Source organism: Trachemys scripta, chromosome 11, assembly GCF_013100865.1.
Source record: "Trachemys scripta elegans isolate TJP31775 chromosome 11, CAS_Tse_1.0, whole genome shotgun sequence".
Classification (NCBI taxonomy): domain Eukaryota; kingdom Metazoa; phylum Chordata; order Testudines; family Emydidae; genus Trachemys; species Trachemys scripta.
This window is the reverse complement of record NC_048308.1, coordinates 58,339,186-58,365,771: the sequence shown is the minus strand read 5'-3', so window position 1 is coordinate 58,365,771 and position 26,586 is coordinate 58,339,186. Positions and strand designations below refer to the sequence as shown.

At 44.1% G+C, this 26,586-nt stretch overlaps 1 protein-coding gene across 1 annotated transcript; it reads right to left on the bottom strand.

Annotated features, from left to right (window-relative positions):
* Positions 1–8,835: 8,835 nt before the first annotated feature.
* Positions 8,836–24,418, bottom strand: LOC117885267 (inducible T-cell costimulator-like). Its single transcript, XM_034786548.1, has 6 exons — positions 24,174–24,418; positions 16,850–16,891; positions 14,601–14,939; positions 12,256–12,368; positions 11,487–11,577; positions 8,836–10,756 (listed from the first exon to the last, which is right to left on the bottom strand). The coding sequence occupies exons 1-5, from the start codon at positions 24,229–24,231 to the stop codon at positions 11,488–11,490; spliced, it is 642 nt and encodes a 213-aa protein (XP_034642439.1). The 5' UTR covers positions 24,232–24,418; the 3' UTR covers positions 8,836–10,756; position 11,487.
* Positions 24,419–26,586: the final 2,168 nt, after the last annotated feature.

Genomic DNA, 26,586 nt, shown 5'->3' with positions numbered 1-26,586 from the left:
CTGATTGCAAATAACAGTGTGATGATAGTTTTGGTTTAGATCCCAGTTGTGATTCCTTTGTTTGTTTCAATCTAGTTCCAGTCTGCTCTCCCCTACTCTTAAATACACATTCTAAGACCTTGATGGACAGGAAACCTGAGGGAAATTTAAGACGACTCAAACTTGAAGTTAATGAAAAGCATGTGCTAAGGAAATGTGGCCCCTAGCATTTGATCATGATGCTTCATCCCTGTTATAGATTAGCTGTAAAATTTAGATCCTGAATCTCAGCCTTAAAAGGATGGGATTGTTCAGATTTCGGTCATAGGCTAGCCCATTATGAAGAAAAACTTGCAAAATTCAGATCCGGGTTTGGGTTTCAAGCCCTTTTGAAATATGCAGGTGTTTAAATTGTGGGTGGGGTGGGGGGAAGCTCTTAGTATCTTTTATAAAATGCATCCTTTTGTATACATCTATTGTTAAACTTTTTATCAAACCAGCTATACAGTTACAGTGGCCAGTCTTCAAATCTTTCCAGTGTTTGCTTCATAGAACTGTAAGCAAGGTCTGAATGAGCTCTCCCCTGACAGCCCGTGATGAGCTGGGGAGGGGAAAGGCTTCAGGACCAGACTGCATTTACATGAACACACTTACTCTGCCTAGGTATCCAGCAGACAGAGCTGTGTTGCCAAAGTGATCAATTTTGGCTGACGTTGGGTCACAAATCACTTGAGTATTGAATGCAGGGGTAATGAAATGTTATCCTTATTGTCTGAGTGAAGGGCAGCAGAACTGTACTTGCCTGACCTGATTGAGGGGGTCACCCTCAACTGACCTGAACTTGCTAAGCAGGAGGTTCGGATGCCAGAACCCAGGGGGAGAGTGAGGTTTCCTGCCTGGTGGTGTGGGCTCTGCCTAAGCATCATAAATATCACTTCAGCTCCCCGTCTCCCCTGTTCAAAGATAGAGCTGATTAGGCTCCACTGAGAGTCTCTTGTTTGAAGTGACCACTAGAGCTGAAATCACTGATAATCAGGTTTAAGTGCTTAGACCTGTTGTGGGGCAGCATTTCTGCATGGAAGAGACTGCCCTGCTTGCACTAGCAATGAGGTTCCCCCGCTGAGAGCTGAGTGGAACCTCAAGAGAGCGACTCACAGAGGTCACAGTAGAGAGGCAGGTGGCAGCAGAAGGTCACACTGCAGGGCCATCGGCGACGGAACAGATGGCGGTGTGGTGGAGCGCAGATTGGCACAATGGACGACAGCAGCAGAATGAATAACAGCGCAGCAGCAGGCGGCGACATGGAGTGAACAGCGGCAAATGAGAGCCGGTGGCGGTGGCAGCGAAGGCACTGCTTGATGTTTCTTCTTCCCTCCCATGTCAGGTGAGAAGTGAACTCATGTGAATGCACCTCTGAACTCTGGGTCTCCACCAACCAAGGACAGCAGCTGTGAGTGGGATATGGCAGGGAGAGGGGAGTGGCACGTTTGTTTGTTTTGGACTTTCACACCATAAAGTAAAACATGGAGGCAAAGGACCCTGCCCGACGTTCTCTGGAGTGGGAGTTTTGCTTATGGTCAGATGTATTCGAATCATGGTTGTGGTGTTTTCCCAAATTAATGCCAGGTTCCTTTCCTCTTTTTATTAAAAGTTTTCTCTGCTATCCACAGACTCAGGGCTTGCAAGTGGGGAAGTATTGCCTCTTAGAGGCACCAAGAGGGGGTGGGTAATTTCCCCAGATTACTGTGTAACACACCCCTTCTGGGTGTGGTGTTCTGTTCCATCTAGTGGCGACGAGAGAGAGAGCAAGAGAGTTACAAGAGTCCGCTCTACAGCCTTAGCTAACAGCCAGTTGGCTTTTAGCTCATGCGGTACAGGCTCATCCAGTAAACTCCCAAGATCGCAGGTTCAATCTCACCCGATGACCGGCGTCTGTCAGCGTTACAACTGCATGGGGGCTAGAGCTGGTTCTGTGTTTTACTGTTAAGAGGGATCCCTCTACCCCGGATATTGACCCCAGCCCTTGTTGCTGCTGGCAGAAGGGTTACATAACACCACCTCTTTAAAAAGATTGAGTTCAGCCTAGTTTGCTTGCCAGTGCTAAATTTCCATTTCAAGTGTTTACTTACAACTAGGACACCGCATATTATCTAGGCCAGGGGTAGGCAACCTATGGCACGGGTGCCGAAGGCGGCACGTGAGCTGATTTTCAGTGGCACTCACACTGCCCAGGTCCTGGCCACCGGTCCGGGGGGTTCTGCATTTTAATTTAATTTTAAATGAAGCTTCTTAAACATTTTAAAAACCTTATTTACTTTCCATACAACAATAGTTTAGTTATATATTATAGACTTATAGAAAGAGACCTTCTAAAAACTTTAAAATGTATTACTGGGACGCAAAACCTTAAATTAGAGTGAATAGATGAAGACTCAGCACCCCACTTCTGAAAGGTTGCCGACCCCTGCTCTAGGCAATACTTAGCTAAAGGTATCTAGGGGAAGATGTAAAGGGCAACCCCTGTATCAACGTAGAGTTTAAATAATGGGGGTGGGGTTCTCAGTAAAAAGCAAGAATAAAAGCTTCTTTCTGACACTGGATCTTTAGTTCTTCTTTCATCATATACAACAAATGGACTTGGTTTTTTAGCAGTGCTATTGTCCACTGAGGCAACTGCTGGAGAAGATTTCAACAAAATACTTTCCCAAACATATTTACAATTTAACAACTGAAGTCAAGAAGTATGGAACACAAGCCATTGTGGCTGTCAAGATGCTCAGATGTTTGTGTACATTATGCTGTATTTCTAATGAAATAGTGATGATCTATTGCTGGCTACACATGGAAAATTTCATGGCTGAGCCATTACAAACATTGAATCTATCTCCCCTTGTAAGTATTCTCACATTTGCTTCTTATCAAACTGTCTGTACTGGGCTATCTTGATTATCACTTCAAAAGTTTTTTTTCTTCTTACTTAATTGGTCTCTCAGAGTTGGTAAGACAACTCCCACCTGTTCATGCTCTCTGTATGTGTGTATATATATCGCCTCAATATTTATTCCACTGTATATGCATCCGAAGAAGTGGGCTGTAGCCCACGAAAGCTTATGCTCTAATAAATTTGTTAGTCTCTAAGGCTTGGTCTACACTAAACCCCCAAATCGAACTAAGGTACGCAACTTCAGCTACGTGAATAACGTAGCTGAAGTCGACATACCTTAGTTCGAACTTACCCCCGTCCAGACCCGGCAGGCAGGCTCCCCCGTCGACTCCGCGTACTCCTCGCGGCGAGCAGGATTACCGGAGTCGACGGGGAGCACTTCTGAGTTCGATTTATCGCGTCCAGACTAGACGCGATAAATCGAACCCAGAAGTTCGATTGCCTGCCGCCGAACCAGCGCGGTAAGTATAGACAAGCCCTAAGGTGCCACAAGTACTCCTGTTCTTTTTGAGGATACAGACTAACACGGCTGCTACCCTGAAACCGGAAAATTTCAGCTTGTTCCTGCTGGAATTTCAAACTAGGCTCTCAAATACTGTCCTTCTGGATGCTACTTAGGCATTACATATACAGCGCTCTGATCTAGAAGAGAATTCCAGAGTAGAGCCGGTTGAAATTTTTCATTCAAAACATTTTTTCAGCATCTTTTCCAAAACTAAACACTTTCACAGAAAGGCTTCCACTTTTTCCAAATTTTTGTTTTTCATAAAAAACAAAATGTTAGCCTCCCACTTCCTTTTTTTTTCTTTTTTCTTTTTCTTTGGTTCCTTCTTGTCACTGAGTACAATCGAATGAGTTTTGTCTAGGGGATTATTTTCTCTCCATCTATTCATTTTTCCTCTTGCCACTCTAATTTTTCAAAGCTTCCTCAGCTGTGGAAAAGTTAGTGGCAGAAGGAAAATTGGCTCTGTTTCATTGTATTGCACACACAGGAAAAAAGGGGGAAGTGTGTGTGTCTGTGGGAAGGAAACCAAAAATTCAAAACATTTCCAAAAATACTTTGAATTTTTTCATGTAATAACAAAAATTGTTCCTTTTCAAACTCAGTAAAATGGAAACCACTTCAAAATTCCAAAACACGTTTGTAATCTCTCAACATATTTTGACCATCTCTACTCCTTAGTCCATGTGTTTTTTGACTGAGACCCTCTGTGGGGATTGTCATGATTACCAGGCAAGATTCACCATTGGGATTCTCAGCAACTGCACCCCAACATGTCTGATCTCAGTCCTTCAGCTCTCGTGGGGGGGTGGGAGGGGGGAGGGGAGAATTCTGCAGTTCAATCCCTCGTAGACTAGCACCTGAGTATAGTCCTCTGGGGACCAACCATGACTACTTCAGCAGATAGATCATCGCTCTTGACTCCTCTCCAGGGGCTGTGATAGTAGTTAATACAGTAACCACACAGCTTTCTCAAACAGTACTGTTTAATATTAACTGCAGGAATACAGCATTCAGAGATGTGGGTTAACATTTAAAAAAGAGGCCTAATCATATGGCTCTTACATAGGCCAGGTCTACACTACAGACCTATGTCAGTATAACTACATCACTCAGGGGTGTGAAAAACCCACACCCCTGACTGACCTAGTTACACCAATCTAACCCCCATGTAGACAGTGAGCTCGCCCATCAACATAGCTACCACCTTTTGGGAAGGTGGGTTAACGAGGCATTGGAGCATCTTCATTAAGCGCTACAGCTGCACCTGCACTGTAGATGAAGACAAGCCCTTCATCTTTTAGCTGCTCCTGACCTAGATACCTAGGCTGTCTCTATACTAGAGAGCGTCCAGCAGCACAGCTGTACTGATGCAGTGACGCTGCTACAAGATCTCTCATGTAGCTGCTCTATGCTGCAGGGAGAGAGTTCTCCCATCGACATAATTAAACCATCCCGAGCGAGCAGCGGTAGCTGTGCCAGTGGGAGGGTGTCTCCCGCCAACGGAGCACTGTGCACATGATCACTTATGCTGTCATAACGATGTCGCTCAGGGGATGTATTTTTCACACCCCTGAGCAACTTCAGTTTGGCTGACATAAGGGGGTAGTGTAGACGTGGCCCTAGGCATTGCTTACGAAGACATGGCCTGCGGCTCTTACTTTTCCCCCAGTTTGTGTGTCAGCCTCCCAGTATGCTGACCTGAGCACTTGCCCTTCCCCTTTCTGCCAAGGGCACCTTTTAACCAGTCATAGTCTTTTGATCTTTAGTGTCTCAGACAAAAAAACAAGTCCTGTCAGTGTTCCCAGGAAGTAACACCTGCCAGTGATAGCCCCAATGTTCTCTTAGCTGCTTTGAAAGCGTGTACCTGTGACTGTTTTATCTCATCATTCTAACTTCCTTCCCTAGGCCAGCCACCAGCTGTGGTTTGAATTAAGTTTCCGAGTTCAAGTAGGCAGCAATACAAAATTGAACAGGGACACAGAGTCGCATGTAATATTTATAACAGTAAAGCCATAGGAGGTCTGTGAATGCCCCCTTTGGGGAGGCTAGGCCCCTGCCCCCCGCTTCTGCTCAAGCCTGTTCCCCCAGCCTACCCGCCTGCCCCCTGTGGCCAGAGGAGCCCTGGCTGGGCCACTCTGGGCTGCTGGCCAGCCCGAGCTCCAGGTTGTCAGCCGGCGCTGAGCCCCGCTGGCTTCTGGGGCAAGGGGAGTGAAGAGGGAGGGAGGGAGGGGGATGGAGGTGAGGGAGGGATGTGGGGGGATCTCACCGGGGGATGGAGGTGGGGGGGATGCAGTGAGCGAGGGGACCTCTGGAGAGGGGCATGTTACACTGCACCCCATCTTCTTCGTAGTGATATTATTATGTTATGATGTATTTTATGTAAGATAAGTCATGTGAGGTGCCATTGGAAAAATTATGATTTGCTAAATATGATTATCCTATTTGTATCCATGTATCATTTTCGTATCTGAAGTTATAAATACTGACTATGTGTCTGTACTTCAAATGTAGGTATACCTGGGTAATGCCCACTAGACAAGATGCTTCTAGTTTAGACAGCTGGTTGTGAAGAGCCTATTCAGGGTAATGGGCCCTTAGGAAAAGCAAAAGGCCTTGGGAGAAGCTTATCCCCCACCTAGTGAGCCTTCCTGAGAAGGCTACAGACAGCCCTTTAGTAATGGCTGCTATGACTCTACAAGGACATGTGACCAGGCCACATGATGCTGGACTCCATCTTGGGATGTCAGTATTTTTCCACAAAGTGGTTTGGGAACCAAGCTTTGAAACAAAGAGTTCCTGCCATATGCTAAAGCTGTATAAGGCGAGGAGTGATATCAGATTTCTTCACTCCCCACACAAGAGGACTGGAAACACCCGAGGACCAAAGACTGAACTGGGGGAAGTGCTGGACCCAGGCTAAAGGGATTTCTAGCCTGTGTATGAAACACCCGGGGATTTCAAGCTGCAAAGCAAGTGTATCTTGTGCCTTAAGTATCTACAAATCTGCCTGTTCCATCAGTTAGGGTGAGAATCTGCTATTCATACTCACCCTATCTAGTATATTAAGCTTAGGTTGCGTTTTTGTTTATCTGCTAGGTAATCTGCTTAGATCTGCTTGCTATCCTTTATAATCACTTCATCTATTTTTTGTAGTTAAATTTATTTTATGTTTTAATCGAGACCAGTGAGCTTTGACTGGAGTGCTTGGAAAAAATCTCTGCTTGGTTACCTCAAGCGTGCATTGTTCTCTTCACATTGAGTGAGAGGTGGACCGGGTGTTTAAACCCATATACTGGCCAGATTTGACCAGGGCAAGACGGTACTGCTCTGGGGTCCAAGGCTGGGAAGCTGATGGTTAGAGAGCCTGCATGTAACTGCAGCTGGGTGTGTCCCTACCTGTATGCTGGTGAAAGTGAAGGCTGGAGGGCTTTGCAGCTTGTCACGGCACTACAGTGTGAGAGGGAGCCCAGGCTGATGGGACAGGGGTTCAGTAGTACTCCAGTTCCAGATGACACCCTGGGTGGAACCCATCACAGGGGGGTGGAGTGGAGGAGAGAACCAAGGAGGGACTCAACAGGCAGTGGTGGCTGGTGGGGGGGGGGCTCCTCAGGGAAAGGGTGGAGCAGGGAGGGCAAGAGGCAGGGTTCAGGCAAGGACACCACGGCCCAGGCTTCCTGCAGTGGATCAGCAGCAGTTGCACTAGGCCCTGGCCTTGTGACATTGCACTCCACAGTGTTTATGGAAATATGCTTATGAGTGTAAATATGATGTAACTGGAATATGCTTCATGCAAAAAGTCTCTGGTAAGGTATCATTACAAAGCTTATGATCTACTGAGTGTGTTTGTGTTTGCATGTATTATTTCTATGTCTGGAGTTAGGAGAATAAGATATAAACTTGTATTACTAATGTAAACATGCTAAGTGGAAGCCATTAATGGTGCTTCAGAATCAATGACCCATAAATGGCTCTGTTTACTTGCAAACCTTCCTGGGTAGGTGCGGGCCAGCCCTGGAAGAATGAAGGTTGGGGTCTCACAGGACATGTGAACATGTCACCTGATACCAGGTTTAAGATGGATTCCAGTGCTTTTCCATTTAGAAGGAGGGGTGGGGACCCAGAGATTCCCGCCTTGTGCCAAGGCTATAAAAAGGGGTGGAACAGAACAAAGAGGGCTGCCAGTCATGAGAACACCCCTGCTTTCCACCTAAGATGTCTGCTGGAACTAACAAGGACTGTACCGGGGAAAGGATTGGGCCCAGGCTAGGAAGGAGTCTAGTCTGTGAAGGAAGCTTATTGGAACATCTCTGAGGGTGAGATTTTACCTGTAATCAGTTTCTTAATGTATTAGGCTTTATTTTGCTTGGTGACTTACTTTGTTCTGTCTGTTATTACTTGAAACCATTTAAATCCAACTTTTTATACTTAATAAAATCACTTTTGTTTATTAATGAACCCAGAGTAAGTGATTAATACCTGGGGGAGCAAACAGCTGTGCATATTTCTCTCAGTGTTATAGAGGGCGGAAAATTTATGAGTTTACCCTGTATAAGCTTTATACAGAGTAAAACAGATTTATTTGGGGTTTGGATCCCATTGGGAGCTGGGTGCTGGAAATAGGTCACCTGCTGAGCAGTCTTTGGTTTAAGTCTGCAGCTTCGGGGGCGTGGACCAGACCTGGGTCTGTGTTGCAGCAGACTAGCATGTCTGGCTCAACAAGGCAGGGTTCTGGAGTCCCAAGCTGCCAGGGAAAACAGGCTCAGAGGTAATTCCAGCACATCAGGTGATAGTCCCAAGGGGGTTTCTTGTAGAGATGCATAGCTCCCGAATCGCCAGTCCACAGGCGCGGCAAACTGCTCCCATGGCTACGAGGCAGGAGTGACCTTCAATCCAGCGTTTGTGTTTGGGAAACTTATTTGGCTGATTTGATTGTACCCTCGCAGCTGGTGTTCACGCGCTCAAGAGATGGGTTCGTTATCTTATGTGCATGTATACTGCCTGGCTCTTCTATGCGCAAGAATGTAACCACTAAGAAGAGTTGTAAACAAAGTAAGGAGAGAAATAAAAACCCCAGGAAAAGTTTTCCTGGGAGGCTTTTTTTGCAAGAGGCTTGTAAAGCTCTCTAGCTACCACAGACCTGGCGTTCTGTTTCCTTTCCTGTGTCGTCACCACAGTTTCTGTGACCGAACCTGTCACAGGCCTATTATACCTACCAACCCATAAATAAAGTACATATCTCCTCGTTCATTGCAGGGATAAACTGCAAACATCCGCTTCCCTTTTTTACCTCCTCTTATGGGTTGAGGGGTTTGTTTCCTCAGGAGGGTGCGTGTGAAGTTTTCCAAGCAGTCTAAGAGCCATGTGGTGTAATAAAAACCAGATTTATTAAGAGCAGAGAGATCTCATATAAAACAAAGAAATGGTCTAGTCTAAAACTTTGCTAAGCTCATCTAGAGAGGCTCGTTTCTGTAACAGGGCGTGAAAATCTGACATTTATAGAACTAGATTATTTTTTCCCCTGAACTACTTGGAGCAGACTCGCACCTTGTCTATTATCAGAAAATATCACAGAGACAACCTCTGGTTTCTGTACCTTTCCCTTGGGAACTTGCGGTTTCATGAGATTCCTTCTCAGTCTAGTAATAGGTTCCTTTGGACTCACAGGTGTTACACAGGGCTCTCATAGTCAGCACATCTCACGGATAAGTAAGAGCTAGGGATTGTTATCTAGCATCTTTCATCAGTAGATCTTCAAGTGGTTTACCAAGGTAGGCAGTATCATTATCCCCATTGTACACAAAGGGGAAGTCCTGAGGTCACTTGGCAGGCCAGTAGCAGAGCCAGCACTAGCACCCAGACTTGAGTTTCAGTGTAGTGCTCTAGCCACAGACATTCTGGTTTGTTGTTTATTATTTATTCATTATTATTTGTTGATTCTCTTCATCTCTATATACTTGTCTGAAGGTAGGTCAGCTCGGCTGGGGACTTTCAGCCCTTGTCTGCAAAACCACCTCATTTGGGGTCCGTTGCTGTGAAGAAGCCCTTATGAGATATTAACTGCCCTCCTTTCTAAAGTTAACTGTCCCGGATCGCAGAAGCCACCTGGCTTTCTGTCTGATAGAAAATGGGAGTATTTCTTACCGGTATTTCTACTCCGTAAATGAATTGGAGACATTGGTTTTAATATGATGCTTTAATTTTAGAGTAACTGAACAGTGATGTGGTATGCACTGCCTGGCAGGATATTCAGGTGTGATTCCCAGTGGGCCATTTAACACATACTGTCATTAGACTCTGAAGGTGATTGAGGCTTTGAGCTGCTCTAGGGGAAATGATAAAGGTCTGATGCAAAGCCACAAAAGCAAGATAGTGCCAAGTTAAGACTTAAACTTCATCTTCCTCTGTTTCTAGGTGATGAAGGACTCTTGAATATTCTGGTCTTTTGTACCTTACCACGTATGTGCTGTAATACAGATAAATAAAAGGATGGGATAAAGAGGCTGTGCCTTGCTTTCTCATGTAGAGACTGATCCTGCCGCCCTTACTTATGTAATTAAGAGCCACAGTCTTGGGATTTTAATATATAAAATGTATACTGGAAGAATTTTGTTCTTCTAGAAAAAAACGGTAATTTCCCTAGCTCTACATGGAAAAGAGGATCCCTGCAGTCTGGGTTGTGAAGATGTAGTGAGAATCCGAAAAACTAAAAAAAAAAATGCACAATAACAGATTCTAGATGACACTAGAAAGTACATTATACACTCCTTCCATTGTTTCTCTATTGTCTGTAGTCCCCATCCAAGGGACAGAATGTGTATATATACACTAAAGTATCCTAGTGTGGTGCTGTTAAGAAGCGTGAAGACCAATCTTGCTAAACTGGACATAACAAAGCAGTAATATGTGCAGTAAAATGGCTGCTGTTGCTGGCCATGCGGCTGGAGTGGACTTTGGAGGTAGTTCATTTTTGGGAGGTATCATAGAAGAAACCTTCTGCAGAAGGTATAACATAATTGCTCTATGCAGCACTGCAGCAATATCCTTGTCAAGGAAACATTCTACATTTTTCAACTACAAGATTTTTTTTTTTTTATGTTGTCACATTTGATGTGCAGTTAATGGATTTGGCCATGCCCAAGTTAACACAGAATATCTGAAGCAAAACACGACTGGAAATAGCTCTAGAGCTAATGTCTCATTGTTGAGCCGATCAGTATCGTGTGAGTTCAGTCTGGGAAAATCTCTTTGGCTGTGAAACTGACATTTCAAGTGGCCGGAGGCTGAAGGAAACTTCCTGTGCCACAGGTGACCGACTTGCAAGTTCACACCTGGAACAGAAATTAAGAATTGGTTGTAAACAAGCCGGAATCACTCCAGCTTCTAGCTCTGCTCCCCTTCTAAATTGTGGCTGATTTCTATATAAGGGCCCATGTCAGGGCGAAAGCTCCTGACACCCTCCCACACTTGGGCCAACAGCCACAGCCTGGCCTTTATTGTAACGATCCAAAGTTTGATACGCAGATATACTCAGAGCTGAATTAGAGGCACTTCCCCAGAGTCCTTTTGGGAAAGATGTGGCATCACAAGAGTCTGAATCAACTGATGCTTCACATCAGTTCCTCATTCTTGAATTTATTACATCGCCATGTTCTGAAGCATTAACATTTCTGAGGACTGGTCTGTTGGGGGAGGGATAGCTCAGTGGTTTGAGCATTGGTCTGCTAAACCTAGGGTTATGAGCTCAATCCTTGTGGGGGCCACTTAGGGATCCGGGGGAAAAATCAGTACTTGATCCTACTAGGGAAGGCAGGGGGCTGGACTTGATGACCTTTTGAGGTCCCTTCCAGCTCTATGAGATAGGAATATCTCCATATTCTGATCGGTAAGCTCTTTGGGGATTTTGCTTTTAGTTTGCTATTCCTGTACCCAGATAAATTATAACAACTTATAACACTCACACTTCTAAAGTCAGCTGGAGGCAGATCAGGCCAACCCTTCCCCATAGAGAAAGCCTGTTGCTAACGATGTAAGAATGATTCAGTAAAGACATAGTATAACCTTAGAATGCTGGTTTTCTAGCTGCATTCACTGCTGCCATGGGCATATATTCACTGTTGAACTCATGGGAGTTGGATTCACATTGCTGTGTCTGCAAAGAAAATGCCCTGAATTTAGTTGATTGTCTCTAACCCCCATTCACTCTTGCCTTTGTCCTTTTTAATAGGATGATTAATCTCACTCTGCTTTCAAAGCCGGATGGTGTTCGCTTCCAAACTTCACAAATTGGAAGAGGAAAGCAGACTCTGTTCAACAAAACTCTCTTCTTCTGTGGCTGTTACCTTTGTTTTTAAGAGCTTTTGCTCAGGAACAGAGCTGGAATTACTCCTCTTTCCCCTCTTGAAGAAAACAATCAAGTGAGTTCCTTCCCAAGGTATTTTTGCTGACCTGTGCAAAGTTGCTGTTTCTTCCTATGGCTCCAGGTCTTTAAATCAATAGGCTAGTCTGACTTAAAAAAAATTAAAACTGGGCTGTTGTCACTGATGACTGAATTCCATTTCATTGACACTCTTAGCACATGCTGTGCATGTGTCTGTAACACACCCTTGAGCACGAAAAAACATTGCCACTTTACAGCGCTGCAAGATAGTGCACTCACCTCGTGGAGGTGGGTTTTTTTATAGTGCTGGGAGAGCTCTTTCCCAGCGCTGGTGCCGTGACTACACAGCCACATTAAAACGTTGCTAGCGAAGACATACCCTAAATCAAACTAAATCAGGCCCTCAACGTATCAGCTTTGGACCTAGGACTATGTATGGAAATTGCTTACCTTCTTTCTTAAGCAACAGGCTACTATGCAGCAGATACAGGAAACCATGGAAAATACAGTGATCCCAATAAGCATCCATGACATCATTTCTGATATAATGCAGGCTTCTGAGTCTTGAACATATTAAAAAAAAAAATCACTGAAGATTAGCAGTCTAAATTATCCCCCCCACACACACACACTTTGCGTAGGTGAGATCAATGCTTAGAGCGGTCTGAAAAAAGTGTGTGCTGGGGTGGGAGAATCATAATCTTGGAGGACCAGCTTTGGTAAGATAGTGACCCAGCTTGCTTTACAAAAAAAATTTTTTTTTCGGGTTTGCAACCCCATGCATTTTAAGCAGTGGGGGAAATGGCAGAGGTCAGTGTTGGAGAGGGATCTAAATGATGTGATTGGTTGGCTTGGTGAATGGACTCGAGGAAGACACGCTGAGCATGAGGCAGAACGCAGCAATTGTCCAGAGGATTTTGTGTGAGGAAGAAGTGAAGGAGGTATCGAGGCTAATATTGTTGACAGAGTGGAGGGGGCAAAGGACAATATGAAAGGAGACCAGGGCTGCATCATGGGTGGGCAGGGCCGGCTCTAGTTTTTTTGCCGCCACAAGCAAAAAAAATTTTGGCTGCCTCCCGTCCCAGCCCTGGGCTCCTCGCCGGACCCCCCTGCTGCCCCAGCCCTGGGCTCTTCCCCCCCACCCACACCCCCTGCCACCCCAGCTCTGGGCTCCCTCATTCACCCTCACCATTGCCCCACACACACACACCTCCTCCCACCCCAGCCCTGGCCTCTCTACCCCCCCACCTGCACCCTCCTTCCGCCGCAGCCCTGGGTCAGAGGACAGGCAGCGGTTGGATAGGCATGGGAGTCCCGGGAGTTTGTCAGGGGACAGGTAGGGGGTGGAGTCCTAGGGGGGAAGTTGGGAGGGGTCTCAGGAGGGGGCAGTTGGGGACAAGGAGGTTTAGATAGGGGGTGGAATCCGGGGGGGCAGTTAGGGGCAGGGGTCCCGGGAAGGGGTGATCAGGGGACACGGAGCAGGGGGGTTGGATGGGTTGGGGTTTCTGGGGGGGGCAGTCGGAGGGAGTGGATGGGGGCAGGGTGGGGCTACCCTCCCTCCCCGAGGAGTGTCCTATTTTTTGAATGTTAAAATATGGTATCCCTACCCCCAGTGCAGCTCTCCATTCACTGCAGCATGAGGTCTCAGCTACCTTACTCCCTCCCTCTCTTTCCTGTTGGTAGTGGCCAAGGGAATGCTGGGAAATATAGTTCTTTCCCTGCTCCAGGGCTGGCTCTATAGGCAGGGAGCTAACCAAGGAACTACAGCTCCCAGGGCCCCCTGTTGGTTCTCAGCTCCCATGCTGGATCCGTGCCGCCCCTGCAAATGGGCTGCCCCAAGCACATGCTTGTTTTGCTGGTGCCTAGAGCCGCCCCTGTGGGTGGGCCTTGAAGGCCCAAACCAGATTGAGTATTAATTTAATGAGTAACGCAATGGGGAGTCAGTGGTCCAAAGGACTGGTGAGAGAAAGGAATTTGGAAGCAACATTTTGGATGAAATGGAGGGAGGCAAAGTTAGAGACCGGAGGAGAGTGCAGTAGTTAAGTCATGAGATGACACAGCTGTGGCTGAGCGATCTGGCTGCCCAGACACAAAGGAAGGGGTAGCTTTTGGAAATGTTAGGCAAGAGAAGTGACAGGATTTGGATCACAGATTAATCTATTTTTAAGGAACCACTAGAACATCAGATCTGACAAAACATGGGCCATTGAATTTCATGGTTACCCCGGTATTCCCCAGATGCTGAGGGAGGGAAGGGACAGAAGGAGAAGAGAGGACAACTGGGAAGATGGTTTTATCATCCATCCTAACAGAGAACAAAGGCAAGGGCTTGGGTGGGGAGATTATAAACTTGTTCAGCTAGAGGCAAGACACTTGCAAACCAGCCAAGGTGAGATATCCGAGACACAATGAATGGCAACTCAAAAGATGATTGATGTTCATTCACCACCCATTGGGGTGCGGTCCCAGCCCCTTTCAGGTAGACAGCAAAATGTCCTTTAGATTTTGATAGACTGTCCCAAGTTACTTAACAGACCCAGGTCCCGATTCAAAGAGGTGAGCAATGGGAGTTGCTCAGCACCTCTCTAGATCAGGCCATAAATTAGATTTATATATTGCTTCTGGTACAGATACCGATAACTAAGACTTTGCCTGTGACACATGCAGGTAAAACTCAGAATGGATTTTTGTGCTAATCTAGAATTAATTCAAAATTTGCCTTTGGTATCTTAGAGAAACATTCTCATTTATACATCTCTAAAGCTAGAGTAAGGAGAGAGGGGCTGTGAACTTACCATGGATATACAAATAGGTTTCATTTACCCTACAGTCTATGTAGGGAGCAGGTAAAAGTATTTCCAGGCAGCAGAGATAAATGCCGGTGTGCTTGCTTTCCAAATTTTTGAGAATGAAGGACGTGCTGTTGCCAGAGTGCACTGGCTCACAGTAGCTGCTATTAGTTTCAGGTATTGACTTCCCATTCTCCATGTGGAATGCACAGATTTCCTGCCTCTCGTGCCCCTTCAGCAGTGTCATGCTGAATTCAGTAACATTTTTAGGGTCGCTGAAGTTGAATTTGACGATCCCATTGTGAAATTCAAGTGTCACCTGGGGCTCAGAGACAGTAGGTTGTTCTGCAGAGAAAAAAATAATTATACTATGCAGGAAAATCTCCAAGTAAATATCAAACCAGGTAAACATCTGTAGCACTGAAATCTATTGAAGTGTGCATGTCCAGAACTGTCTGTTTTTGGGGAGTAACCCACAATGAACATTCCCTTGACAGCGGGAAAGAGAGAAAAATATAGCCTATATCATGTAGGGGCACCCTTGAAATCTCTTCCATTTTGTTGCTGGGCCCATTTAATACAGTAACTCCTCACTTAAAGTCGTCCCGGTTAACATTGTTTCATTGTTACGTTGCTGATCAATTAGGGAACATGCTCGTTTAAAGTTTTAACGTCATTTGGCAGCCGCATGCTTTGTCCACTGCTTGCAGGAAGAGCAGCCCCTTGCAGCTAGCTGGTGGGGGCTTGGAACCAGGGTGGACCGGCAGCCCCCCATCCGCTCCCCCGATCACCTCCCCGTTCCCCTAAGTTCCCTGTGCAGCAGTTGCCCAGCAGGCTCGTAATTGCAGCTGTCCCTCCCCCCACTGCCATGTGCTGCTCCTGCCCACTGCCTTACAGCTGCTCCCCGAGACACCTGCTTGCTGTGCGGGTGGGGGGGAGAACGAGCGGGGCTAATGTCAGGGTGTCCCCCTGCCCCCTGCTTCTGCACCCCGGTTACCCTGAGGTCTCAGCAAGCTGATCTAATTAACAAGGCAGTGTACTAAAAGGGGAAATGCGCATCTCTTTCTCACGCACACACGGCGTGTGTCTCTGTCTCTGTCTGTGATGCTATCTCTCTTCCCTCCGTTCCTGCTGCCTTGTAGAGTGTGAGAGTTAACCCTTGAGGGCTCAGCCAATTGCTAGTTCATCATTTAGCAGTAAGACATTCCATGGGCAATATCCCACCCTCTGACTCCTCCACCTCAACCAAGCTTCACAATCATCATCATATATATATATAATATAGTCTTTTGTCTGATGAAAAAAAATTTCCTGGAACCTAACCCCCCCCATTTACATTAATTCTTATGGGGAAATTGGATTCACTTAACATGGTTTCACTTAAAGTTGCATTTTTCAGAAACATAATTACAACGATAAGTGAGGAGTTACTGTATTCAGATGTTGAAACAAGGTGTAAAATAGCTTGTGAAGATGCCGCTGAACAAATATGTGCACTAACCCAGTGTAAGCTGGTGTAGGTCAGTGTTAGTGTTTAGATCCTGCATACTAGTTATTTGTATTATGGTAGTGCCTAGAGGCCCCATTGAACCCAGCATTGTGTAGAGACACAGTTCCTGCCCTAAAGAGTTCAAAATGTAAATAGACAAGACAAACAAAGAGTGGGAGAAGATGATGATCATATTCTTCTTTTACAGATGGGTAAGTGAGGCACAAAGATTTACCCAAGGTTGCAAAGTGGTAGAATTGAATACAAATCTCCTATGTCCCGGTTCAGTGCCTTATTCACAAAACTGTCCTTCCTCTATGCAATAGCTATTAAGTTTGACCCTAATAATTGACATGTTTATATCTCCTCTTATCATGGAAGCTTGCTGGGGTAGGGAGAAGGAATGTCACCCCATGCCCACTCGCACCACCCAAAATCCACATCCACTGTGGCTGCAGGTGCTCACAAAAATCCATGAGAAGTGAAGCCATCACCTCATATGCAGCAAAAATTATTCAAATTATTTTTGAGAAGTCAATTAAAACACCTGACTGAGGATCTCCTAGTACCTCCCCGTTTGGCTTTTGTAGGAGTCAGTAGCTAACAGAACTGGGAAACCCTTTGGGAAGATGCATGAATTGCAATGTCCATTGTAAAGAAGGACATGTTTCCATTTCAAGAACCAGCGTATTGTGATACAAAAAAATATTTGCAATTTAAGACAATTTATGGAAATATTAGATGTTGTTTTAAAAATGGCTCTTACCTATATTTTTGCATAGTCGATGTGATGAACACCGTTCAGTTCCTGAAAAATAAAATGTAATTTGCTGTTTAAAATGACTAAGGGGTCATAATGTGATGATAAGATGGTGACATCATTTTCTAGTGCTAACAAATAAAATCCTACAATGCAATAAAATTGCAAAACATTAAAATCAGAAGCTAAAGAGCATGAATTGATCCAGCATTAAGATCAATCACTTATGCAGCATTCATTAATTCTCACAACACCCACACAAAGTAAGTATTATCTGTATTTTGCAAGTAGAAACTGAAGCTGCAAGTTAAGTAATTTGCCTAAAGCTACAGAGGGGATGTGTGTTAGACAGGATTCAAAATCAGAAGTTATTGGACCATGTACTCAGATGATAGTCAAGGCCTTATATTTCTCTTATCAGGGCTTCTAAGATCAGAAGGATGCCAGCCAGCCAGCCAGATAGAAAAGACTGGCTCTCCACTTCTGACAATATTTTCAGTAAGGCTTTCAAAAGTCACTTGGATTAAAAGACTCACTTCAAGCAACTTTATTTTGCTATGCTAGGGAAATAGAATGAAAATAGTTAATTAAGAATTTTAATGAGCCAATATATTATTGTTTTGATATTACAGTATTGTCTAGAGGCCCCAGCCAGACTCAGCCCCTATTGTGCTTGGTGCTGTACAAAGCTATTCTAAAATCCAGTCACTGCCCCCAAAGAGCTTGCAATCTTGTCCCGATTCTACAAACACACAGGCGTAGAAAATTACATGCTTCAGTCTTTTGCATGTAAGACTCGAGTGGTCTTTCATATTCATGTTTTGTACTTCTTTGAAGTCTTGTTTACCCACTTGCTGCCCGTTGGCCAGGAAATTGCCAGGAGTAATTCACCACTCCTGCACTAAGCATTCTAAAACCTCCTTATTAGCAAAGACATCAGAAATACCAGTTGTTTGTTAGACTAAAAAAAAAAATCCTTGAAAACGTTAGTTTTTGTCATGTCTATTATACGTTATTTTTAAAATTGTTGTATTTTGACAACTAACTTCTTTCCCAGTAGTAAAAAGTATTAAGTGTGGGGATGGGGGATGAGGCAGAACTTGAAGCAAATGGCTGCAAGCTTCACTCTACCTTACTCTCCATTAGATCTTAATGCATCCTGAAGAGCGAGAGCAAGAACATATACTCTAGTGAATGTACCAGGAGTAGGGAGATCTGAGTTCTATGTCCAGTTCTTCCACAGACATGCTGAGTGACCTTGGGCAAGTCCCTCTATTCCTCAGAACATTTAGTAATATGCACATCCCTCGCAGGCGCCCAAAGACACTTATGTTGTTGAATATTTGTAAAATACTCTGAGGTGTTCAGTTGGCAGGTGCTACAGAAACAAGATATTGTCACCCCTGTATGACTGAGTCATACTCTTCCTCTGTTACCACATGGCCTCTGGTCCACTATGCTCAGTCAGTTACCCTTGTCTGATGCTATGATAGTTCTAATAGTCTGTACCACTTTCAGGGCTATTGCCATGTATGCGGACAGTCAAAATATTGGTGTCCCATTCCCACTGCTGTGGTGATAGGACAGACAGGAAAAACGCCCAGGTGGAGTATAGATGTCAGCTCCAGTATACTCACTACAGAACAAAACTTGTTGTATAAGAAAGTAACAAACACAGAAAGTGCCAGCACCAAGAGAAAGGATGAACATTAAAATAATTCTTGCCGCTTTGCATATTCCTAAGTAAAGTTTGATGGGGGGGAAGTTGCTGTGCTATTGTTAATTATTTTAAGTAAAGATTTGGTAAATACTGTCTAATTGTAGGGGCTGTAGTTTGATAGTTTTAAAATTAGGCAGCGCATGGACAAATCAGTGAAGGGAAGAAAAAAGTTGAAAATGTGTCAGTGTATCAGGTGTAAAGCTTACAGTGTTTGCCTAGTATTTTAAATCTTATCTAATATTTTTGAGGGGTATTTAATAGTAGTCTGGGGCTCTTTAGATTTCTGGTTCAATTGCTTTGGTTAAATAGGGCCAAATTCTGCTACACTTTCTAACGCTGAATAGCAGCTCACTCCACAAATAGCCCCATGGAAATCAATGGGACTATGTGATTATGTATGCTTAAGTGGGCCACAAGCTTTACACAGCAGTGAATTTTATCCTAAAAACCCATGTAGCACTAGGGTGACCAGAAAGCAAGTGTGAAAAATTGGGACGAGGGTGGGGGGTAATAGGAGCCTATATAAGAAAAAGACCCAAAAATCGGGACTCTCCCTATAAAATTGGGACATCTGGTCACCTTATTTAGCACACTGTTTCCACGTCGCCTAGTGGCTGGCCACATAGAGAATAGCAAGCTAATTTTGCTACAAGCTAATGAAGTTATTCTTTTTGTTCAAGTGGTGGTAATCTGTCTTTTATGCTGAGGGGCATAAGTGTCATCATTGCCGCTGACCAGCGATAGAAATGGTGGGGGAGGGTCATTAAGCATACAATTCATGTGAGACTTTGGCCAACTGAAGCATAGTTTGTATCTTCCTGAGCCCAGAATTGTAACCACCAAGAAGACTGAGGACTGATAAGATCACTTCACTGAGTAAACATTTTGGTAAATATGATGTAATAATCAGTTTCTGTGGAGTAACAGGTGAAAATGCTGCCAGGCTGTAGTACTGCAAAAAAGGGTCTGGGAGTTGAGTGAGTCAACTGTACATTGAGTAAATTGAATGAGTCAACAATGTGATGCAGTTGCAGAAATGGCTAATATTCTGTGGGTGTATTAAAAGGAGTGTGCTAAGACATGAGAAGTAATTGTTCTGCACTGCTGAGCCCTCAGCTGGAGAAGTGTGTCCACTTTTGGTTGCCACACGCTAAGAAACATGGACAAATTGGAGAGAGTCCAGAAGACGGCAATAACAATGATAAAATGTTTAGAAAACCTGACCTGTGAGGAAAGACCAAAAAACTGGGCATGTTTAGTTTTGAGACAAGATGACAAGGGGGAGGATGCAGCTCCTTGTCCTACCCTCCGTAGACAAGATATAAGCTAAATCTGCCACAGGAAGAGTTAGGTTAGATATTAGGAAAATCTTTCTATTTATAAGGATAGTTAGGTATTGGACTAGGTTACCAAGGGAAGTTAGGGAGTCCCTCTCATTGGGTGGTTTTAAGAACAGGTTAGATAGATTCCTGCCAGGGATGGTCTAGGTATACATGGTCCTGCCTCAGCATGGCAGCATGGAGTAGATGACCTCTCGAGGTCCTTTCCAGCCTTACCTTAGTGATTCTGTGATTATCACAGCGTAAAGAGAGCAACTCCTGTGAATGAGGTTTTAATGATATATAAGAGAACAACAAAAGATCACCAGTTTCACAGGCATACTTCATGAGCCCAAGTTAGCTTTGCCACTGAAAGCTGAGTTTTTCATTGCCAAAATGGAGACGGTCATGTAGTGTTGCAAAAATGTCTCTGAAAGTTGCAAGATGATTAATATAGAAATTGTAGTGAATACTGTTTTCTAACTACTAGGTAGTATTGGGTGGAAATGAATTCCAAACTGTGCGAACCTCTGAGCCTTTAGAGTTCTTGCCAGTAGCTAGTGGTTGCTTCTGCTGTCTTCACTGTGCCAAATGTGCAGCTTTAGCTGGTGATACAAGTTGGCAAAATCCAGTCACTTGGAATGGGTAACCCTTCTGACAGGCCAGTACAACATCATTAGTTTTTTCATTATCATCAATCATTGTGGAGTGAGGCAGACAAGGAGATTTGTGTGTCCACACGGATAAATTTTCCTTGTTCCAAGATAGGATGTTACTTCTGGGACCCCATCAATCCTGGATAGGAACTAGCTAGATACATTTGTGATGTCGCTCCCTAACATACACGTAGATGTTGTGATGGGTGGAGTGTATAAGCACTGTTTTTTAGACAGACTGCAAAATGGCCCCTTCCTTTTCTGTATTAAAGCATTTGGAATGGTGCCATCTTTAAGGTTGTATTTTTTCATTAAAATCAGGCTGAAGTAATGCAATAGAAATAAGAAGCCTGTGGCAGGGGTTAAACTCTCACACAAGCAGGTGTAACTCTGGACTTAAGTGGAGTTTCTCTTGGTTTACCCTGGTTTAAGGAAAAGGAGACTCTGGCCACTTATATTTCTGGTTGCAATGTGGAGCTGATGGGTACAGGCATGCGTGTGCAGACATGCGTGCATAAACTATGTTGGCTTCCATAAGAGATTAACATCTGTTTCTAACTCAGTCCAGCCAACATGCTTCCTGAGTTAGAACATCTTCCTCAGCATCTTCAATAAAGTCAGTGGGCACTTTGGTGGGGGCTCAAGGATTTCTGCACCAGTAGTGGTTGGATGGCCAGTAACCAATAGGTGTTTTATTTGCCAGCTGGCTACCAGCTGCTATTGGCTTTCAGACTGGTCAGTGACTCAATGCCATTTGCAAGCAGCCCAGGTAAAATTGCAGCTGGCCATAACAGACTTAAAAAATAAAATAAAGTTTAACCCTCATTTTGAAACTTGGAGTTGAGGGTGGGACGGCTGGGTGGAAATAGTCTTGGACCGTTGGGCGGAGGTGAGGGGATTTTGTTTTTGTTTTGTGGTTTGACTCTCAGAACAGAGCCTTAGTTGTAACAAGCAACAAAGAGTCCTGTGGCACCTTATAGACTAACAGATGTATTGGAGCATAAGCTTTCGTGGGTGAATGCCCACTTCGTCAGACGCATGTTAGTTGTAACGTACTCATGAAAGTCACAAACACAATCTCAGCTGCTGAAGATGAGCTTGGATTATTTTTTTCTTCCAATAGCATAAAGAAAACAAAAACAGTTTTAAGTCACTGTAGCACTGACCCATCCAGCCCCTCTAAGCCGATGCCCTCTGAACTCAGTTAAACTACTCACATGGCTGAAGCTAAGTGTGTGCATAAGTCTTTGTAGAATCAGGGCCCAGACTCAAAGAGCAGAGATATCCTACAGGAAAAAAGGTGGTGGCCACAGATGTACTACTTGCTGTCTATGCTATAGGATAAATATTATGGTGGTCCCTATTAAAATGTCAGCATTTGCCATTCAGTACCTCACTCTAGTATCTGAGATGAGCATGGCTTCTCCCTACACTGACAATAGGAGGTTTCCATTGTAACCCATGATAACAGTTGGCAAATGTTAACTTTTTTAAATGGCTACATGAAAAATATAGAATAGACAACTTTCCACAGCCAGAACCCCACTGCTGTCTGATCTGCAGCCCCATGGCAGTGTTACCATGACCTTTAGACAGGCAGTTTACTAATAGGGAATCTCTTGGAGATTTTGTGGACAAATATCCTAGGGAAATTTGTTTGAGGGAGAAATTCAAAAGGGACCAATGTAAAGCCCTACCAAGGTAAACTGAATAAATACAAAAAACTCACATTAGATTGAGGGCCTGATGTTTTTCTTTTCTCCATTTAGTCCCTGGTCCTGCATGCCTTATGCAGGATCAAATTCCATTGAAATGAAGTCAATAGCCGTCTGGGTAGGGACTGGAGCATGAAGCTGCACATTCTCACAGTGATTTCTTTATCAAGATTATACCACAAAGTTGCAAAGACTAAAATAAATTTTAATTTACATGGCACAGTTTCTGATTGGAAATATATCCATAGATCATGGCTAGGGCCTGCAAATCTGCAGGCATTTTTGTTAAAATGCTACTATGTTTTTCCTAATGAAATTCTGCTAAAATGCTTGGAAATAGTATTTTATAGGGTAACATATTCCATACATTCTTTGCATCCTTGTTGACATATTCTAAATCAAACAGCCCCTTATTTCACCCCATCTTGTCCATTTTAATAATAATAATAATAATTAATAATAGTAAATAATTACCGTGGTATATGTTGAAAGCAATGTAGAAAAACATTTCCTGAGAGATTTCATTTTTTCCCTCAGAGGAGCTTTTGAAATCACCCTCTTTACCCTCCCTTTGCTCCTCCTTTCCCCCTGATTCCCAGCTTGAGGGTCAAAAAAATTCCAGTGTCTGAGAGAACATTCATTTACAGTCTCATTCTTTTTGTATGAAATGTCCTTTCCACTGAATCCAGCTACACTGGATAAAGCACGTTAGCTGGATGTTTCCGCCAAAATGGAAGTGGTTAGTATTGATGTTTGGTTTTCATTAACAACTTTTCAAGTTAACTCCTCATTGAGACAAGGGCCGGCTCACACACTACTTGAGATATTGGGTGAAATCCTGACTCCACTGAAGTCAATGGGAGTTTTGCCATGGCGTTCAATCTGCCTGTTTGAAGGCTTTGGATGCCGGCAGTACCCGAGCTAACGTTCTGAAGCGTATCTTCACAAGCAGAAGGGCTAGAAAGTCTTTTTTACTTAAACAAAGCTTAATTTCTGCATAAAACCCTGAAAGTATTGAAATTCCACAGGGACTTTAAACCTACTTTATAGCACTGGAATTTCAGTAGCACATACTTCCACTGGCCCTAGGCATGACCTTCAAAGGAACACATTTAAATGGGGCTTAGTGGTAATAATACCCACCAAATCCCAAACTTCAGAGTATTGTTACTTAGGACAAATCACACTAAATCCTACAACAGTATGTAGGTTAATGAGATTTCTTATTTTAATCAAATATTGACTGAATTTCTGCACTGGAATAGTATGTAATGGAAGGTGGGTTTCCGAGAAGTTAAAAAGAAGCGAGCTATGGCATTATACTTTGCAGACTACAATGCTGCGATAGGTGCTGAATCCCATAAAATGCCTTGTCAGTGTTATGGTCATTTTCAGATGGATGGCATCAGCCATGGCTCCTTGTAAATCACTCTGCATTTCCAGCCTGCAATATAAATGACCTAAACCACTTCTCCAGCCCATATATGTTTTCCAAGTTAAAAGAATTCCCCTCCCAAACATGACTCCTCCTTGAAATCAATAGCTCAGTATGGATCTCCTCACACAGGCACTTGGCGCACTTTTACATTTCCAATAGATTAGATTCTGCTCCATAAGGGAAGATGGCTAAGCACTACAATAGCTACAGCTGAAAGATCACTCCAAGCAGATGAGTGAAACAGCCAAAGTGCATATTTTTGTGTGTCTCAAGACAGCGCGAATGTTCTGTGCTGGCACCAACCTCTGTGGTGGTGATAAGGCTGAGACTGACATCTTTCCTCTTGGCAACTATTTTTCTTAACTGTTCCTGTTCCCCCAACCCCATCCTGAGTAATTCCCCATTTACACATCTGGTCATTGTGTATCTTAAATGCCTTATGGATGATTATTGTAAGAAGCAAAATCCCAAATGCCACTTACCACAGAGGGCTTCCAACTGAAGGCAGAGGAGACAGAACGTTAAAACTCCTGACTTCATACTTGTCTGACACAGACACCAGCCCCAGCCGTCTGCCTTAAGTTTTCAAAGCTGAAGGAGAATTGACATTTTTGTCATTGTTGCCCCTTTCATAGGAAAGGAAGTGGTTTTGTGGGCAATGAGTGGAATTATACCATAACTTAAAGGGCTCTTTTATTTAAAATAACCCATCGCAACATTATAGCTATGTCAGCAGGGGTTTTGCTATTACACACGTCTGTGTGTGGGGGGGGTGGCTGTGTTTTTGCTTTTGTTTTCCCCAGCTCACGTCTTACTTTCATCTTCCCAGCAGCGATAGCATCTGTGTCATTAGTTTACCTCATAGAATATAGGCCATCTTCGATATTCACTTTCACAGGTGGCTACTTCCAGCTTAATCCATCCCCTGCATGCACCACCATCCCCTATCTAGTATGTGTCTTGCAAATAACCAGTGGTCAGCAAACTAGTTATGACACAAATTTGTTTTGGTTCTTTATCTATGTCAAATTGCTTTCTCACCAGCCACTCTCCGCCATCAGTTTCTCTTAAACAACTTGTTGCTGTCTTTGTTTTAAAGCTGTTAGTGGATACAGTAAGCCTGAGGGAATGGCTTACTGGTCTACGCATTGGAATCGAAGCACCCGGAATTCGATGGAAACACGAAGTCAAATCCCAGGTGGATCAGCTCAGCCCTCTAGCTTTCCAGGAGCTCATTCAAATGCGACCTTCAAACCCGAGGTCCTGTTTGATCTGCATGGACATTAACGATCTCATGGCCTCTCTGTAAAAGTAGAGGGAGTGATGCAGTGTCCACAGCCAACATTTTCTCGCTCTGCTTTTGTCTTGTACTCTGGGCTGCTGCTCTCTGTCCCAGAGGAAGCTGCACATCCATGGTTTAGGGAATGCTTTAGGATCCTTTGGGATCAAAAGGGCTACATCCACATCCAAATGATTATTTATACATGTATATTTTTATTATTAGAGCTGGTGGAAGATGGGGAAAAAACTTAAGAATCTAGGGGATTTGGTTCGTTTCAGCTGTATTTGAGCCTGTTAGCATTCCTGAATTTACAAAGATGAACTGAATGGCATTAGTGTACGCTACCCATGGAAATACCTGGATGACCCGTTCAGACACTGTGCAGATATTCCAGAGACTGACCTTGGTTCACTTGGGATGTGCTTTGAATGTTACCAAATATCAAATCATTTATAAATAACGGGACTGGCTTGCACATGCTTTGCAAAGCCAAAATTCACCACCTGGGGTGAATACTCTTTTTTAGACATTAATTTACTCGCCCCTTTCTCAAAAAGTGCTTTTTCTCCCAGCACCATTGTCAGGCACCTTTTAGGGGGATATTGGCTCATTGCAGTTGAGCCAGTTCCTGGGATGGTAAGGCAGTGCAGCCTCTGATCACAAGCGGCATAACTTGCTAACATGAGAAGCAGCCTGGTCTAGGTAACGAAGCACAGGATTGAAAGCAAGGGGCCCCTATATTCTAATCCAACCCTGTACAGAATCCCTTATTGCCTTTAAGCTCCTTTAGCCTTCCTGCCTTTGTTTTCTCCCTCTGTAAAATGGGGCTAATACTTTCCCACTCCCAGGGATATTTTTACTGAGAAAAGCTAACGCCGGTTTCAGCTGACATCTGGTGCAAGCAATCTGTTTCCACAGCACGCTACCTATATCTGTAGCTATTTTTGGTCTCTCACACGTGTTTCCTTTTTCCAACCTACATTGGGCCCAGCAGCTCACTTCCCTCCCCCTGTCATTTTATTCTTTTAAAATTCTTCAGGGTCACGTTCCAGTCGTCTATCCATCTATTCCTCTAACAGCTTGTTCCACTCCACCTCTCCCATCTTGGCTTCCGCTGGTGGTGCTCCACACACCAAACAGACCCTCTTTCATTTGCACTGACTCATCTCTTTGGAACTTTTCCCCTTCCTCTGAGCTACTAAGTCACATCCTGTCTTTAAATCTTACCATAAACCCTACCACGCCACTGAGATTTAAACCCCATTTGCCCCTTCCCCATTACTGCATCTTTCCATTCGCCCCAGTTACAAATAATCGGGGAAAAATCCTTACTTTCAACGTTGCTGCTTCTAAATAATAGAACACAACACACGCAGTTCAGCTGGGAAGTGACCTCGTCTAGCCCTCGGCCAATACAAGGTTGTTCTCTACGGTGTATTGCTTTGTCCTGTCTAATTTCAGATGGCTCAGATGGTGGTAGCACAGCCTAATAGAACTCACTGTGAGGATTATGCTTCTGATATTCTTCTTCGCTCAGTTAAATTGCATCATTCCTGCTCTAGCTGTGGTACTACCCTCTCCCTACTAGCAGCTAGTTATCTATTATATACCCT